Below are 18609 nucleotides of genomic sequence, written 5' to 3'. Positions count from 1 at the left end.
TGGTATGGCATAACCCAGAAATGAGAGACAATCACAGTGTCCACAGAGCTCACAGGCAAAAGCATTCATACCACCACACAACTGTCCCTGCAACTCAAGGCACAGAAGACAGGCAGCAGTGACCCTTCCACAAAGCCAGCTACAAGCCACTTAACTTTTAAAGTACCCACAACATCAACAAATACAAACCAAAGTGTTTATTTTTCTATTTTATGGCAGCCAATGTTGAGACTGGATAGAAAAAGCTGTTTGGACTTTAACAAAGCCCCATGGCAGCAGATAATCACTTTGTAGCATCCTACCTACATCTATCTCTCATAACAGACACACCGTCTTAGCCTGATATGTTAAAGATCATTTTGCTCAATGCTGAGGGAGCCATGTCCTCAAAAAGCTTGTAAAAGAAGCAAGATGAAGACTCCAGAAAAAGTATTTACTAGGATTACTCAAAATTGCTGTCAAGATGCATTTGCATCATTTACAGCATCTTCTCCTCATCACACGTTTGTCCTGTTGACAGTGCAGCACTTTATTCACTCCAGAGCCCTGCAAGCATTGCAGTGCACAGCCCCTGGGAGAAAGTTCTAAAGGTAAACCTGCTGAAGTAGTGCAGCTGGCAGACTGGAAACTCCACCTTGGCAGAATTTCTATGAGCAGAAACAAATGAAAGAGCAAAAAGGCAAGAGCCATGAGCTAAAAAGGACACCTCAGAAGATAAACACCTAGTCCCAAGTAAAAGAGTCTCACCATTGCTTGAGTTTTGAAATGACCTCTCACTGTCCTGTCTCCTCTGCTTTTCTTCATTGTCAGGGGTCTTGCAAGTTGTAGTGGAGCCAGACTGGCGTTTTCTTACACAGTCTTCACCTGCCATTGTTACCTGGCTAGAGCACAAAAAAAAAAAGATAGCAGGTAATTAATGACAAAACCTTATTTATATTGTTCAATAATAAACTTACACAGCTTTCTTCACACTCAGGCTAGGCTTTCTTCCCTTCATTATGAATTCAGAGCAAGGGCAAGGGAAATTAAGCATACACTTGTATCAGTCATTTACTGTGGATCACACTTCCTCTCTCTTACTACAAACAGTAAAGGAACAAAGTAACCAAGCAAGTTTCCTCACCACTACCAAAATATCTTCCCACAGCTCCCTCCTCCTTGCAAACCTTACAAGTATTTACAATGACTTAGGCCTTTATGAAGTCCTTAAAAGGCCAAAAAGGCCTTGCAGATGTTTTCTGATAGTCAGACAGCAAAGTTTGTCTTCCAAGTGACCTGGCAGGTTTACTCTGCAGAATCACTGGCATTATTTTGCCTGAGCCAAGCCCCTTCCTGTCAAGTTTTCAACTCTTACTGAGAGCTGTTTCCTCTACAGATCCTTGTACTCTGCTTGGCCAGACAATGGCTGCACTGCAAACCATGGGAAAAAACAGGAAGAATTAGGTTTGAAGTATGCCGTATTTGATGACAAAGATCACTGCCAGGGCCAGAGCTAAGCAGGGAACATCTGAACCACCACAGCCAGGCTGAAAACAGAAAACTCCGCTAATAAGAAGGGGAGAAGGACATTCTAACGGGCGACATTCCAGCAAACTCCATGAAATCCAGCTCAAGAAGCTCTCAGAGATGCGGCTAGAACCAAGGGCAATTTTCAGAACCAGACTTGCAGAAATCCCCATTTCCAAACTAACACTTCTCCTTTTTGATCCTTTTTTTTATTTCCACCTTGGCACAAGCTCTTAAACAGACATGTGCTATGGTGCTAGTGAGCAGAATGCACATGCCAGACGAGCTGTTGGAGATGGGGAGGAGAAAACTCATGCACTTGTAGAAAGACTAAGACAGAACATAATCCTTTAAGTATGAATTTCCTCAGAATACAGAGGCTGGCACTTCTGCAAGAGGGGAGCAAGACTTATGATAAGACATTTTCAGAACTCAGCTTGCTGTGTTTGTCCTAATAGTACAGTCTCACATTCTCCTTTTGGGTATCACAGCATGTGGGGGGAAGCCTATTGCAACACCAAACAACAAATCATTAATTCAATCACCAAATCCATTTCTTGCAGCACTGCCCCTCCTAGGTCTCTCTGTCGCAAGAGCCAGGTGTACAGACTACAAAAAAAAAAATCATAAAAACAACAAGCCTCCCAGCTGGGCTTTGTACAACATCTGACAGCTCATACTATCATAAAGCAAAATGCATTTCCATGAGGAACAGAAAGATCTTCGTACAGTAACTATGCTCACTGTCACAGAACGGTAGCTGCAGGACATAGCCACTTCCTACCAGCTCTGTTACTGCTGCAACTCTCCTGAATAATCCTCTTGCCTTTGAACATAAGCCAGTTACCATCACGAAGACTTCTTCCTTCCACTTCCCAGGTTTCCCACCAGAAGGTTCCAGGTATAGGCACAGCTGTACCACACAAGAGCAACAGACTGTTTTGTCCACCTGAGGCTTACAGCTCTATGGAGATCCTGGACAGGAAAGCATTTTAATCTTTCTCCCCTTACACAAGAAGATACCCAAATCCCAATCAAACGATAAGAATGAATAGCTGATCACATAACAGATTCTACAGAGCAGTGGAGGTGGAACTCAAGCTGCCTTATAAATGAATACACTAACAGGCTACTCCTTGGGCCACTAGTGAGCCTCTCCCCTGACACCTGATAGAAGTTTAGTTGGTCTTGTAAGTCACATCTGTCCTTAAAAGGTGCATATTTTCCAGCTCTAACAGAGGACCACAAGTTTGATGCTTTTCTCAGGACATCTTTCATTTTCTTACAAGGGTGAAGGCACTTCCTCTCCAGTGCAGAGTGGTTAGAGTACCTCACTGAAAGGCTAACAGAAAGAAGTTAAAAATAAGTTTCAGGATGAGGGGAAGGAAAAGTATAGGAGAAAAAAAAAAAAGAAACAAACAACCCAACAAAACCAGTTAAAGCCATTAACTTCAAAGACTCACTCAATTCAGGTAGGTGATCACAGGAAAGCCTTTTATACACGGAAACAAGAACTGTGATAGGGGAAATCTATGAAGCAATTATTTTCCTACTCTAGTTTCCATAGGAAGAGGTACAATATCATTGTACCTAAGCAACTATCAGCACATCAGTGCGTTAAGATGGCATCAGACCTTCCCTCTAATCTCTGCTAGAACTAAATCAATCACGACACAATGCCAGAATAACTCCAAAACGCTCATTATTCCCTTCACAAAAGGGGTAATTACTCCTCGCCATTAGTAAACAGTCACTTCTTTCTCCCGGCTCTGGGTACTTGCACGACATCTAGAACCACAAACGAGTCCCATTATCAGATTTCCCAACAGAAACGCCCTGATTTTACAAGCATTTACAGTACTTGCAAATGGTCTCAGAAACCCTGAGTTTCTCCATCTTCCCTTTCGAAACGCTCGTTAATTACAAGCGCGCCTCAGGTGAAAAGCAACACCCTATAGGAAGCACATCTTTGCATTTCAAAAGGCTTGGCAGCACAGTGAGGGCACATCTTCCACCTGAGGAACCGCTTTGCTATGTATCAACCTTATCCCCAACACCTTCCAATCTCCAAGGGTTTCCTTCGGCCCTTGGGCATAACGTTAACCAGCACAGCCGGCGTGCTGCATCCGTGGTACCAACCGAGCTCTCCACGAACCAGGGACGTATCAAAACAAAGTTAAGGTCATTCCACAGCTCACCCGCAACGTGCAAAAAACATTCAGCTGGGCGAAACCAACTAAACCTGCAGGTAACAACGAAAACTCCTTAAAGCCCTGCCGAGGTGCCTGCCACAACCCAGACCACAAAGCTAGTTCCTCTCTCCGCTAACTCCTGGGAACACCGGCCGAAGTGTCAGGCGGTGGGGCCCGCTACTAGCGCCTAGACCCTACCCCCGCTCCACTCCTCAAGCCTCAGCCCGGAGGCCTCTGTCCCGCTACCCCCAGTGGCAGAGCCCCGCGAAAAGACCCCCAGACTGAGCTTTCCCCCCCGTCGCGGCAGCACCGCTGGCGGCGGGCCTGGCCTAGAGCCGCCGCCGGAGTGGTCCCCCTGCGCCGAGCCGGCCAGGCTGAGGCTGAAGCTGGGGCCGGAGCCGTGTCCCATTCGCTCTCTCTCTCTCCCGCCCGCACCCCGCCGGGAGCGTCACCTTAGAGCGACCAGCCGATGCCGCCGCGAGCTGGCTCCCCGCGACCGCTTCCCGCCTGCGCTCGCGCGCCCTCTTCGCGGGGCCTCTTCCCGGGGCTCGCGCACGTCACAGCGCGGAGGGAGGAGGGGGGCGGGGGGTCAGCGGCAGCTCCGTCGCCTATTGGCTAGGAGGCGTTCCACGAGGGAGGGTGCGCGCGGTTCGGAGGAGTGGGGGAGGACGAGGGAGGATGGGGGCGGTGGCACGTGAGGCGCACGTGGGGGGCGCGCGGCCCCCCGCTCTCTCGCCCCTCCAGCGCAGTTCACGCGCAGTGGGATCGGCGCCTCTACCCTGCGCCCCCTCACCTCAGCTTTCCTGTCAGGCGTCCTGGCGGGTCGGGGCAGCCCACTGCCACCTTATCCCCATTCTCGGACTCCTGGAGGTAGGGGATTGGTTGTGACCGACCATCCGCCCCAAGTCCTGGGCTGGTTTAGTCAGCAACCACCAGCAGGCCTGCCCTTGCCGTGAGTAACCCCCGCGCTTCCACAGACATGGAAAACTTGTTTCAAGGAACTGGGATGACACAGAAGTCAAGGCTAGGAGGCCCGGAGAACCCATTGGCATTATCTGTCCTCGTCCTTCAGAGGGAACACAAGGGTTGCTCAACAGGCTCTTCCTTCTGTGCTCCGTACAAATATGCAACCTCCCCAGCGTGGTTCTTCGAAACAGCTTTACAGGAATGAGGGCAAATGTTTTTAAAGGTAAATAAAAATGGATGGCTTGCTGACTTGAGTATCAGCCCCTGGCCCCCAAGAAGAAGGGTTTTTGTGGGAAGGTGGTGTTCACAAGTTTTGCCCTGGGAACATGAGCTGCAGTTCACCAGTAAGGGAGGGGCAAGAAGGAGGCCTGGCTGATGAGGTCTTCCAGTCTTAGCCTGTGGTCCAGAGGGTCAAAGCGGGGTGAAAGGCTGGAGTTTGTACCCTTGCTTTCTCTCTTTCTTCAGATGGAGACAGGCTCGTGATGGCTGGTGAGTCACAGGAACACGTCACCAGCAAACAAACTCTAGTAACCTCTCAGCAGCTCTATTTCACCACGTAAATGGGAAAGCTTTCCTGAAGTCAGGAGAACTAAGCCACTAATTTCCTACTGGCAAGTACATGTCTTTCCTTCTCACAGCTTCAGGGTTGTGCTCTGAATGATATGTGCACTGTGAAAAAGGTTTCCCAAACCAAGGTACAAAGCTAGGATGAGGTATTAAAGCATTTCTATCACACTTCGCCTTACCAGACCTGTTAACAAAACATTTGTTTGGACCAACACATAGCCAAGACACAGTTTTCAATGTTTACCTCTGCTGTGAACTATTCAAAAGTGGTTTCAGGTAATCGGGGGGGACTCAGAGCAGACCCACTGAGTGAAAAGGTCTGGAGTGGATTCAGCTGGCAATGTGTGTTTGTGCTATTACCCCATCACCCCTCTCTCATGCTGCTTAATAGGAAAAATTAAAAAATACAGATCCTATCATTGCTGACATGCAAATAGCTGCATATGTGATAGCACCAGGAGTTTTCAAATACCTTTGCCCCCATTCTTAAGAGGTCAATTTTTGCTCACTGCTGCTTAGAGATATTCTCATCAGGCTATACAAGATCACTGGTGCCCTCATGCTGAAAATGCTGTGCTAGCACTTTACACAGAAGAGCCTTGTGGTGCCAGCATTGGCTGGGTGAGCAAGTGGAAAAATAAAAATAAACATGCAAACCCCAAACCTGCAATAGTTTCCCAAAGCTCAACGAGCTGTTGATGAAACTGTTCACCAAACTGGCAAAAGCACTGACTCAGAGTGGTAGGAAAATGAGATAACTTTAGCAGAAGCAAAGTTGCTTTTCTTATTTTGCCTTAAAGAGGCAGTGGATAAGTGACACTAGATTTTATTAACACCTCTTGACAAATCTCCCAGGCCAAAGCAGCATGGTGCAATAGGCACTGAGCTCCCTGTCTGGTCCCTCACTCTTTCCCAACAGGGATTTTTCACAGCCTGCCCTCCCTTTAGTTTAGAGGCTATCTACCTGCAGCTCACTGAGGGTGAAATTCAAAGTGACCACTCTTGTTAACTTTTCTTCTCATCCTTTAAAAAGTAAATTGGAAGAAGGTATTTCTACCTCTGCTTCCTGACATTGATGCCTATCATCTGCTGTTGTCTTCACCAGCCCAAACTGCTGCACGGTTTCATCAGCTACGTTATTTACTCGTTTGTCACCACAGTGCCTACAATCTTGATTTTCTACCTTAATTTTCTACATTAATGTTTTAAATTAATCTTATGGGTTGTGTTGCTCAACAATTGCCTCATCACAACCACCCCTGAGCACCCCTGGCTGAATCACTGTGTGGTTGTTCCCACTAGTTGACATAGGAATCCGTGGCTCTAACACCCCAACTTTCTGCTTCAGCCTCATTGGCTCTCACCTACCCAGTGTCAAGCAGCAACTTGACTTAATGCAACACTGCTTGTTTCCCCTCTTTCTTTATTGCTATCTTGCTTGCTTCCAGGATGGAGAGATACACCCAAACGATGACTGGTGGGGGCTGTGCAGCCCAAGGGAGGCACTGCGGAGGCAGCTGCATGGCCTCCAGTGCTGTGGAGTCAGCAGGGGAGACAGGCAGAGCTCTGAGGCTTTCACAACCCCTATATAAAATCTGTGCCTGGTCCTGTTCCTTCCTGTCATTTTTTTGGCACTGCTGCAGAACAGATGTGATTAATGCTGCCTACTTTTAATTCTGTGCAACTCAAATTTCTATTTTAAGATTTTTAGTGCCAGTCAGCGCAGGGAGCAAGTAGCTGTGGCTGTTTCTGATGCCTGCATTTACTGACTAGAATGATTAATTCCTTTAAAATTTCTATCTGGGCCTTAAAGTCAGTCACCTGAGAGCCTTAACACTTTCACATTTTTGAGTAAAGTGTAGTATGTCCTATAATAAGCTATTTAATTATATGGTTTATAGTTCTTCCATGTATGCGCAGTAGCAGCATCCTAATGTCTAAATGAAAGAGCACCCTCAAGTGGTTAAAAATGTTGTTGCAGGCATCACGTTTGTTCCTATTAAAACACAAAATAACAAAGTGACAGTAATGTTGGGTCTATGATGCAAAGCTGGTTATAAATGTAACAGTGAATGAGCTTCTGGGTTTGCATAACCTGGAAAAAAAAAATGGCGTGGCTGTAAAATAGAGGCCAAAACTTAGCTAAGCAAGTGCTGCAGTTAGAAAATAATTTTTAAAAGTATATTCCAGAAGCTGTGGAAGACTTCAGCCTGACTTGATAATGCATGACTGAGTTTTGGCAGGAAAACTGAAAACTGGCTCCAGCACATATCAATTTGCTGAAGATGCATGAAGTGTTTTATAAATCATGAAGATTGCTTTTTAAAAAACTTCAGTGGAAGTTTTCACAGTCCCTGCTATCATCCTGTCAGAGATTGTTGCATGTAATCACCCTTGCTCCTCTTTACTTTGTATGAGGTGTGGAGTTTTCAAAATATTTGGGGAAAGAGATTCAGATCAGCAAACATTAGAAGAAGGATGGAAGCAGCAGGAATAAAACTCCCAACTTTGGTGAGCAATTCTTTGCACAGTTACTTACCCAGTGATGAAGTCGCTGGTTTTGGCAGCAGATGAAACAGTCAGAAAGAAACAATTGCATCGCTCTCAGCATGGGCAGTGGTATCCTTACTCTAACATCACTTTTTGCTAATGAACTGAAATCATCCTTTAAAAGAGAGGACCTTCTGACAGCCCTCAAGTTGCTGACTTCCTCTCCAAGCTCAGAAGTTCACGGGTTGAGCTTCTTGCCACGACCAAGCAGGAGATGCAACAGCTAACTTAATTGCTATGCTTCCGTTGCTGAAAAGGGAAACCTCCTTTATTCTTTGAGGAACAAAACGTTTTTCCTTTCCCTACCACCTTGAAGTAATATAGAATGAATCTTGCCACCTGGACTGGTGTAATAGTCAGGGGTTGGTTGGTTGGTTTGTTTAAATCAGGGAGGTTATTTCTTCAGTGGATTTAAAAAGAAAAAGATGCTTCTAACCTGGCTAACCACCAAATCATGAAAGGTATCAAATCCATATAGGTGTAACTTCTGTCTAACCCTGTTGAGCTAGACTGTGTTTTCTGAAACTCTGTGACACAACAGCTTTCTCCTTCTGCTAGTCTCAGAAAGAATTTCCTCTGGGTCCCAACCACATGATACATTATCATCATTCTCATTGTGACAGTAGCTCAAACCACTCTCAGATTTATTTTGCAGTGTGTTCTGCTGCTTATTAATATTGCATGAAAACATTGGACGGCCTCAAAGAGAAGGTCTCTCAAGTTGTTTCAGCAGGAGCATACAGCAATACATGTGCAGCCAGCCCTGGAAGAGCAATTTCAGAGATCAGTTCCAGAGCAAACAGACCTAGTTACTAGTGCTGACTCTCCTGTGTGTAAGGGCTTTCTAAATATTTTTGTGGAAACGCAGGACTGAACTTGGCCAGCATCTCCTTCCCATTCCTACAGTAGCAACTGTACATGTTCCTTGTGACTCCACAGATTGCCAGCTGTGCTACACAGCTGGGACCCTTCCATGTGAAGGTAAGACACAGCAGGTGGAAGAGTAGATATTTCATACCTAGTTTAATGACAAGGCTTCTGTGGCTTCTGTGCATTAAGATAAGCATTCTCTTTTTCCTGAATAAGCACAAAATGGTTTGCCATTCCTCTCCCCATAGCTGCTTAGGTACTTAGGAGAAAACAGTGTAAGACAGCATTTTCTACCATTTCATAGAATCACAGAACCCCAGCTTGGTGGGAGTTTGAAGAAACCTCTGGAGAGCTAGTCCAACCCCCCTGCTAAAGCAGGGGCACTCAGAGCAGGTTACCCAGAATCAGGATGTCCAGGCAGGTTTGGAATCTCTCCAGAAGAGACTCCATGACCTCTCTGGGCTGCCTGCTCCAGGGCTCTGGCACCATCACAGGGAAGTTGTTTTCTCCTTATGTTCAGATGGAATCTCCTGTGTTTCAGTTTGTGCACATTGCCCCATGTCCTATCACTGGGCATCACTGAAAAGAGTCTGAGCCCATCTTCTTGACACCCACCCATTAGATATTGATACAGCCTTGATAAGATCCCCTCCTCAGCTGGCTCTTCTCCAATCTAAACAGCTCCAGGTCCAGGTCTCTCAGCCTCTCCTTGCAAGAGATGCTCCAGTCCTCTCAGCATCTTTGTAGCTTCCACTGGAGACTCCAGTAGTTCCCTGTCTCTCTTTAACCCTGAACTGGACTTCAGATGTGGCCTCACTAGGGCAGAGTAGAGGAGGAATGGAACAGAAATTATGTCATTGCCTTCTATTTGTTTGTTACAATACAAGCACTCTCACTGCTGATCCATGTGGGAGAGAATTGGTGTTTATGGTTCAGGATAAATCCCAAGATGGTTGTTAGCAGGTCATCATGCAGTCCTGGCTATTATGTACTTTGCAAAGTGCAGGTTATGGGGACTAATAACTTTCTCTGTGCTCTTATTCACTTTTCTAATATGGGAGCAATGCAGGGCTTTCTCAACTCCCCAGCTGTAGAGGGCAGGGCTTTCATACACAAGCTGTATTTATTTATGTATTTATTTATTTATTTTAGCTAATCTTTTAGACTGTCTTCAACAGCAACATTGTGAGGCTATGGGAAAGGCATTGGATTTGAAAGGTGTTGGGAGAAAAAAACCATTGAGGTGCTATGGTGAGAAGAGATCAGTCTCTCTGAAGGCCTATGAGATCTTAGGGCCATCAAGGAGGGATCTGACAGAGAAATGTCGTGTATGTAAGCCAGTGTGCTTGAAAAGCACTTGAAGAACACCATGGAGAAATCTAGGAGCATCAAAATGGCAGCTAGAATCATAATGCCAAAAGTGGTTGAATTTTGAAATGAAAGACCCCCCCAAAACTATGAGGACATGGCGGGGGGGGGGGCGAAATTCCCCATCAAACACAGGACATATTTCTCAGAGGATAACACCTATGTTTGTAAAGCCATGGAATAGTCACTCTTTGTTGTAGACTAAGAAAACATGTTTTCAGCTTTCAGTGTTGGACATTTCCTCTTTCCCAACTTGTTTCAATCTCTGCAAGGATGACATCTACCAAAAGTAGTCCCAAGCAGGAGACATTTCTAAATCTGCCCAGCCAGCTCTTTGGCTGTTTCCATGGTGATGAGGCAGCGCATCCTGCTGCTCTCCCTTCTGCGAGAGCCTTTCCTAAGCTCCATACAGACTGACAGCACCATGCCTTCGTAGCTCCCCTGCCAAAAACGTCCCTATTCTCTGATCAAGGCCATTCCCATCTGTTCGTTTCTGCTTCTTCCTTCCTGAGTTTAGAAACTCCTGCCTAGAGAGGGAATCCATCCCTGTGTTTGCTTCTCTGCCACAATGATTCAGGCCAAGGATGGACTGCTGCTGGTTATACAAGTTGGGAGACTGGAGAGGGCAGTAGCTTCCAACTTTCCTGCCTTGGAAAGAATTTTGGGTGGTGGTAAGAGATCACATTGTACATGCCAGGAGCTTGAGCAGAGTAGAAAGAAAGAAAATCCAGATTTTTGTCTGGTCTTCCAAAAGAATTGGATTGGAACTTGGCACCTCTGGCCATAGCAACAAGTCGAGCAGTAAAGAATGTACAGACTTGGTACAATGCAGTACTTACTGAAGGAGATGACAGGCATGAAGGAACACTTCCAAAACTCTGAATTCAGATAGATCTATGTCACAGCTGAGCCTCTGGCAGCTCTCAACAGCATTTCACTGAAAGTGGAAAAAAAGAAAAGTCAGAGTTACAAAGCTGAAAGAGCTTTTGCTATCAGCTGAGCACTAGCAAAACCGAGAGGTTATAATGGAACTGCACAAGGAGGTGAAGCGATCTGCAGAGTTTGCTGCAGTTGATCTGCATTGGGCTGAGCTGATGTGGTTACAAAACCATCTTTGTGCTCAGCACTATTCCGTTGTTGGCCTAGTGCCTTGAGGCTTACATGCTTTGGAAATATGGATGAGGAGATGAAAACTTGAACTTGTTTAAAGGATTTAAATCTGAAGATGGCAGGCCCAGGAGAGGGATTCTAAGTTCAGGCATGTAGGTCACGCAAGAGAGGTCTTGTCTTCACCAGCAAGTTAATATGAAATATAGTAAAACTGTTCCTGTTAGTTCAACCCTTGCCCACACACACAAAAATATACCTTCATTGCATAAAGTGGCTGGAGAAACATGAATTGACAAAGCAACCAGAAAGCCAGGTAAGTGAATTCACTTCATCCTTTCCCACCGCCATTTCTCTGCAGTGGAGGCTCACGTTAGCATCATCAAAATGACCAGCAGTGCCCACTCCCCACAGCTTCTCCACTTGTACTTTCCTCACCAACTGCCAGCTCCTTGCTTTCTATTCATGAGCCTATTCATCCAGCTACAAAAGACTTCTAGTGCCCACAATGACAATCACCCATCTTCACTGCAGAAGTCTTTGCTGTATCGTTTGGGAAGTGTATCTAGCAAGACTTAATTTTCCCATGGCCTGCTGATCAGGCACCAAGTTGTGGAAGAACCACTGACATGATGCTACTGTAGTCTATGATTTTAGGAGGAAAGATCCAGGCTGAAAGCTTTCTGGTGGCTTTCCAAGTAAGCTGTCATAAGAAGAGAATCCAACACACAAGACCTCAGTGTTGAGGGAAAATCAGAGGGTTTCATCTACTCAAAGTGTGGAACTATAAATGCTAACTCAGTAACTCCCCAGGAATGAGCATGTGCCATGCTGAGACTGAATGCATCATTAGCAAATCCCTGAGGCCAGATCTCTATTTCAGACTGTGCAGTCAACAGACAGCTTCAGGGAACATACAAACAGAGGATGATGATAATTTCACAGTTTCTGCTTCCCTGTGAGGCAGAAAATAGAAGCACTCTGAAGATCTTTCCCAGGAACACAGAAGTCATGTTTTCCAGGGCCGTCACAAGCAGAGGAAGATAGGTGTGTTCTCTGCAAACGGGGAGAAAGAGCAACCAAATCATCTGCTGCCATGGCAGCTAAAGAAGTCTCTTGGCTGATCAGGCAAGCTTTGTGAACTGAAGCTGTAGAATTTGAGGAGAGATGTTGGGGAAGGGATGTGAAGTTGGCTCAGGTAGACAGAACTCTTAAGAGACATGTACAGCCCACAGTGGATTCACATCATATCAGCATCTCTTCTCACAGCACAGATGATTAACGTGCCTAGTCTGCCCTTTATCACAAGAAACCCATGGGAAAAACTTCCAAGACAGATGACTCAAGGTAATTTTGTAGTGTGACTGCATCCTAAGAAAGAGCAGACAAAAAGGGAAAGGCAGACAGCCAGGCGGGCTCTAGCACGCTGAGGTCAAATTCCCCTTTCTGTCACTCTCGGGTATGAGAAAGCTGAGGCGGACATGGAGAGGTAGCAGACACACTGCCATGTCTGCTGCCAGAGACAGCCACGGCACCAGGCAGACTTACACGCGCGCCCGTGTCAGCACAGGGCTATGAGCTCTGACTAGCAGAAAGAAGATGCCCGGGTTTCACTCTAAGTGTCTCAACTTCTCCGCATAGTTGGGATTGCACAGTAAATGCCTCAGCTGTATGAAATGCGCTCTTGGCTCTGGGGAGGTATTATTTCAGGTTGGCTGCAGCTGGGAGTAGGGAGCATGACTTCAGGCCTCATTAGATGCACACTTGACAAGTTTTCTGCAAAAACATACAGGGAAGAAAGGTTTTCTTGGGGGGGGGGGTGGGGGGGGGAAGCTTACACAGTTGTCCTATGTGTGGGGGGAAGGGAATGTCTGTCTGTCTGCCCCAGCTGTCTTTTACCTCCCAGTAACATTTGAACCTGTTGGCCAATTTTACGCAAATCGGACAGAAGAGACAGAGGTTCCAGAAATATTCTCTTCCTATGAGTTTTTTGGCCTAGTTAGAGGACAGAGTCCTAATTAACGCTCTGAATGGAGGAAACCTGCAGATGAACTCAGCTTTTATTAGAATAAGAATTAAAGTTGGCAGGGATCATTGGAGCCCATCTAGTCCAGTCTCCTGCTCGAAGCACAGCCAGATTCAAAGTTAGATGAGGCTGCTTCAGGCTTCATTTTAAAAACCTCTGAGGTGTCAGAGAATTCACTCTGGACCTCAGCTTTATAAAACAAATGTATAAAGTAAAACTGCTCTATCTCTATTGGTCAGGGAATTAATTTTCCCCTCTTTTAAAGAAGGCTTGGCAGTGGCAGTCGATGGTAAAGCCTGCAACAATCCCTACACACGCAGTTCATCAGATTCTGCTTATGTTAAATACATTTAACCGGCAGCTAGTTACTTTATTCTGGCAGTGGGTGTTAGTTAATGATTACAGGCACAAAGGTCAGGCTCAGAGACACAAGGCTTTGTATATCTCATTGTCTGATTCACCAGAAGCTACAAGGGAAGGAGCACAGTTCTATGTGAGTGGGAACTACGAGCTACATATCCAGCCTGACAAGCTAATGAGAACAAGTCATTCATTAACAGAAGACTTGCTGCTAGGCAAACACACACAGCTGGTACGGGAGAAGAATTTGGATGTGAAATGAGACAGTGTAGTTGTTTTTTTATAAGACATTTCCTACTTCAGCAAGTTTACAGTCTAAATAAAGACCACACAAAACACATTAAGAGCCTGATCAGAGGAAGATTTGGGCTTACGCCTTTTCTGAAAGGTTTGGTAATGAGCAGAGAGGCAGAATTTGCAAAGCAAACAAAAATATTTGCATGCTTAACAGAAGGACCAAGTTTTACATTTAAGTGAGATTTGATTACAAATGTATCTGCTGCTCTCTTGGGTACCAGTCTACTCTGTACACACGCATACATGTGTTCACAGAAACACCTCGCAACCCCCTGATGCTTTCTCCTGCATCACTCGCACAATTACATTTTCCTTTGGAGCTGTTTCATGCTGCTGAGCATTCTTTAAAGAAATAACATTAGAGCTGGAAGCTGAAAAGCATGGCTATTTAATACTATATAACTGCATGAGGAAGGAGCACAATGTCATCTGGAAGATAATGTGATCACTTACAGTTCTTGCATAATTAAATAAAAAAGCCTGCCAAAGAAGAATCTGTCCAGATTTTGTACAATGAAACAATAGTTCAGGCCAAACTTTGACGTTTAAAAGTGATTTAATTATTTAGGACCATTGCATAGAGCATGACACCATCCAAGGCGAGGGCATGTGGGCATTTACCAAAGCAGTGAAGAGCAAGGCTGAATCCATTCCATCCTAAATTTATAACACAGAGGACCAAACCTGCTCTGTGACCCCAACGGACCCTCAGGCTTCCTTTCAAGGTCAAAGACTAAATTCAGGAGTGTGTACCTCTCAAAACAACGCCAGCAGGGCAATCACAAAGAGATTAATTACTGTAACAAGGGCAACTTTAGCAGACATGGTTTTCAGTATGATTTAGAAAAGGGAAGGTGTTGGGAACTCGCTGGATGGCAAAGCACTCTGAGTGTGAATGACAGGGTGAGGAGGCAAGAAGAGGGAGGTGATGGAGCTGTAAGGGGAAACCAGCACATGAAATAAAGAGCATGGAAAGGGAGCACTCCTAAATCCAGAGTTTTAATGGCTTTTTCCAACCTAAATAATTCAATTATTCTAATTCTGTCTTCCTTTAGCTGCCCATCTTAGAAAATCAAGGATTTACATTTTATTTGTTTTCTGGCTAATGTAGCCTTGATTTTGTTATGGGCTCTCATGGTGATTATTCTAGTTCAAATATAGCAGTCATCAGAGGAATTTAAGGTGGGATGATGTTGGTCTCAGAGGCACTGATGGAAGTACTACAGTATAACATTGCACTCTGAACTGTTTGCGAACCCTTATCTAAATGTTAGCTCTTTGGCTGCAAACCTCTCAGGGAGGGAAAACAGAAAATGCAGGAGGAAAATCTTCCATCTGCAAACTAAACAACCCCTGCGCTGTCCAAACTGCTGGTAAGATTTCAGATTAGGAACCAAAAAACATAGGCTCCTAAACAAGAATTAATGCAACTCTGGAACTCTAGTGGCAGAAGTCCTATTGACCCACCTGCAGATGAATGCCTGAAAGCCTGAATCATCACCAGCACTGTCGAGGGACCTCGTATTACCTCAGCAAATGTACTTTATCAGTGATTATGCTGTGCAAGCTGAGTACTAATTTGCAATTCCCAGCAGATGTAGAGACTTGTCATCATTTTTGTTTGGTGCAGGCAACATTTTCCACGGAAAAAAAGGCAAACAAACAACATTCTTAGTGTTCTTAATAGCACACCCTTCTTCAGCCTTCTGTGCCTTAAACAGATGCTTGGGAAGGGTGGTGCAGCTGTAGTACTTACAGAAATACATCAGTCAGGAAAACAATTCCTGAAGAAGTCCTATAATCTGCTTATTCTGGCTTTACTCTGATGGAGGCTGTGAAAAGGGTTATGGGTTATAGCACACTGGGTATAATCTCAGCACACTAGATGTGTTGCTGTTTATTAGACACATACACAGTTGTGATCCTGTTACACAGGATGCCTAACGCAAAAACTCGGGACCAAATAAAGGCAGAATCAGGATGCCTGAGACTCTGTAGTGAGCTGGCTGTCTCTGCACCCAGACACACTCATCTTTTCCTCTACGTACCCAGCCCCTTTCCACCCTCTATAGAGAGCCCTTCTTTGCTCACTTTCCTGATAGGAGCCAATGTGTAGACTAGTACAGAAGAGTCACTTGAATGAAGCAGCATCAAAGAGATAACAAATGGTTGGTCTCATCCAAAAGGTTTGACTTGAGTGGTGGGATATAGTGTTTGGGGGAGTGGGGCTGTGTGGAGTTTTTATTTTAGCTGTGGTGGAAGAAAGAACAGTTATTAACCAAGGACATTTCATCTGTTGAGGGCTGCACATAAACCCATCTATGCTGCTGGGAAAAATCTGTCAGGAATCCACACTTTCCCAGAAAGAATTTGTGTTCACAGACTCCCACTGAACAAGTCTGTGAGTACTCCAAGCTGTCCTCCATGAGCTGTATTTAAATTCTAATTTAAAATCATAGTAATGATTCAAAATAACTTTGAAGGCAACACTGAAACACTACCTATTGTGCCACAAAAGCTCTGTACAGACAGTACATTTTAAGAGCTGTCAATCAGAGATGAAAGGGTGAATGCTGGTACATGTCGCACCAAGAAATGGCATTCTGCCTTCAAATAGCTCAGCACTTACAAGCTTTCAACGTTTATTGCAGAGTAACTTTATCAGATATAACAATCTTTTCCTTTTTTTTTTTAATTACCTTTCCCTGAAACTCCCCTGTTTGGGCTAAGAGGTGGCTGGCTGATTTTCATGCACACAGGTGAAGTCCAGGGTGTTCAGGGACTCTGATTACCAACGCCATGAGCCATCTAGTGGACATTACACATGGCCTTTGCAGACGTCTCAGGGGAGTTGGAGCTGCCCTGAGCTTCACAACTTGTTCAGGTATTGCAATAAAAGCATGAAAATCCTGACACATTATGCATATGTATCCTTCACTCTTGAGAACTCTCCAGATACCTCAATCAGACTGCTGTTGTTCAAGGCACTTAACAGGTACCTTAAAAAATACCATCCATGTCCTAAACACCACACAAATGTTTAACACAAATCTGTTTGTGGAGCTTTGATATACAGAAGGTATATGAGCTGAGAGATTACTCCTAGAATTAATATGCAAACCATCAAAAGAGAACTGTTTGTTATTTTTTCCTAAGTTACATAGAGAAAATGTCCAGATGACTCAACACTTAGACTCAGGATTCTCCAATTTGTCCACAGCCACCTTCTGGCACAGAACCTGTACTTCAGGCAGATGACAGCAGCACGCTCGTGACATATAACGCAGAGAATGTAAGATGGCTTAGCCAGCAATTCATGTGTGATTTTTGGAGCACAGTGGATGTTGGGACAATGAATTATCAGTGCTTAGAAGAAGCTTCAAGAAATGGACATAAGGTGAATATTTAAAGTTGTTTCAGAAGTGTTTCTAGAAATAGCACATTTCTTGTCAGGTATATTACTGTAACCTCAATCCTGCCTTTGTTCCTTGGTCCTTTTCATCCCTCACTTGAACAGCTCAGGAGGCAGTAGATTGACTGGAAACCCAGACTTGCCAGGAGGACAGTAACTGTTCTGATGCTTCATTAGTGCACAGTGCCAGACCTCTTCAAAAGAAATTACCTTCTGACAAAACCAACTTATTCCTAATCCTACTGATTATAGGCTGATAATATCTGATAATAATAGCATTGATACAGATTCCACCTCCTCAAAGCACTTTGTACTCTTTGCATGGTTAATAACCCTGACACTCTGTGAAGTAAACACTGAGTAGCCCCTGTGTTAACGATAAAGAATGGTGTGGCTCCGTGTCACAGTGAGTCAGTAGCAAAGAGTCATTTGCAGGTTGGGGAGTTACTTTTTTTATATCCCCATTGCTCTTCTAGAAGAGAGGCCACCAGCCAAGGCTTGCCATCTTCTGTTTATATGATACTATGCAAATGATGTTGTTGGGAGGGCCAAGCCAGGTACAGTCTGAGGGTAGGGCTTGTTTAGCACACAGACAGCAAAGGCTGGGCCACTGGTTTGCAAGCTTTTAAAATAAATACTATTATACCATAGCATATGGCAACCATGCTGCTGTCCTCCTCCCCCTGCAACAGGCCTTTTTAGAAAGCCCATGCCTGACTCCATCCCCAGGTCAGATGTTTCTGTATGTCAGACAAGTTCCATACAGTCAGACAGTAACGTCACCCACAGCAAGATGCTACGTGTGCACGAGCTGCTGGTAGAGAGAATGAGGGATTTCATGAGGTCTGAGGAATAAGAAGAGTGTTTAAAGCCAATTCTCCTTAGTGCAATTATTATAATAGTCTCTTGACACTGGCATCTTTTAAAATGCTAATGGCTTCCTCTGGATAGTTCTTTAGGATCAGGGAGTAAAAGACATTAGGAAAGAAAAATAGCACTTCTGCTGAATTTTAAAGAGTGGTTTTATTCCACATTGCAACTGCAAATGGCACGAGGTACTTCTGTGTTTGTTGTCTCTCTACAGCCTCCAGAGAACATATATTTTGTTTACAAGGCAAACCACTTACAAATGCCAAATGCTGCAAATTCTAGCTGGAATGAGACCAGGAAATCTCTCCACTGCAGTGTTTACTCATGTGGGCCAGTTCTGCCTGGGACTGTCCATCCTGCAAGGAAATCCTCTGCTCATATACACATAACCATGTCCACAGCAGGCTCTGTACTTGGCAATGCATATCCTATGCAACACCCCAGATGTTCCCTGCACTATTTTAAGAACTGTTTTGTTGTGTGTCATTAGTGAGCCTGTCTGTAATTCCTAATTTCCC

The 18609-nt window shown here is 44.8% G+C and overlaps 1 protein-coding gene across 3 annotated transcripts in view; it reads right to left on the bottom strand.

Annotated features, from left to right (window-relative positions):
- SOAT1 (sterol O-acyltransferase 1) overlaps nucleotides 1–4241 on the bottom strand; it is a 31483-nt gene extending 27242 nt beyond the window's left edge. The window contains exons 1-2 of one of the 3 annotated variants that reach the window (XM_068141422.1): nucleotides 4151–4241; nucleotides 748–881 (exon numbers count right to left, since the gene is read on the bottom strand). In XM_068141422.1, coding sequence (XP_067997523.1) covers nucleotides 748–871 — 124 coding nt within the window. In that variant the 5' untranslated portion in view covers nucleotides 872–881; nucleotides 4151–4241. Of the gene's footprint in view, nucleotides 1–747; nucleotides 882–2290; nucleotides 2478–2969; nucleotides 3025–4150 lie in introns of those variants that run through there. The other 2 variants (XM_068141424.1, XM_068141423.1) reach the window with 2 other exon arrangements.
- Nucleotides 4242–18609: the final 14368 nt, after the last annotated feature.

Source organism: Melanerpes formicivorus, unplaced genomic scaffold (assembly GCF_026170545.1).
Source record: "Melanerpes formicivorus ecotype bairdi unplaced genomic scaffold, bMelFor1.0.p_v2 SCAF_7, whole genome shotgun sequence".
In the NCBI taxonomy this organism is placed as follows: Eukaryota; Metazoa; Chordata; class Aves; order Piciformes; family Picidae; genus Melanerpes; species Melanerpes formicivorus.
This window is presented reverse-complemented; position numbering and strand designations above follow the sequence as displayed.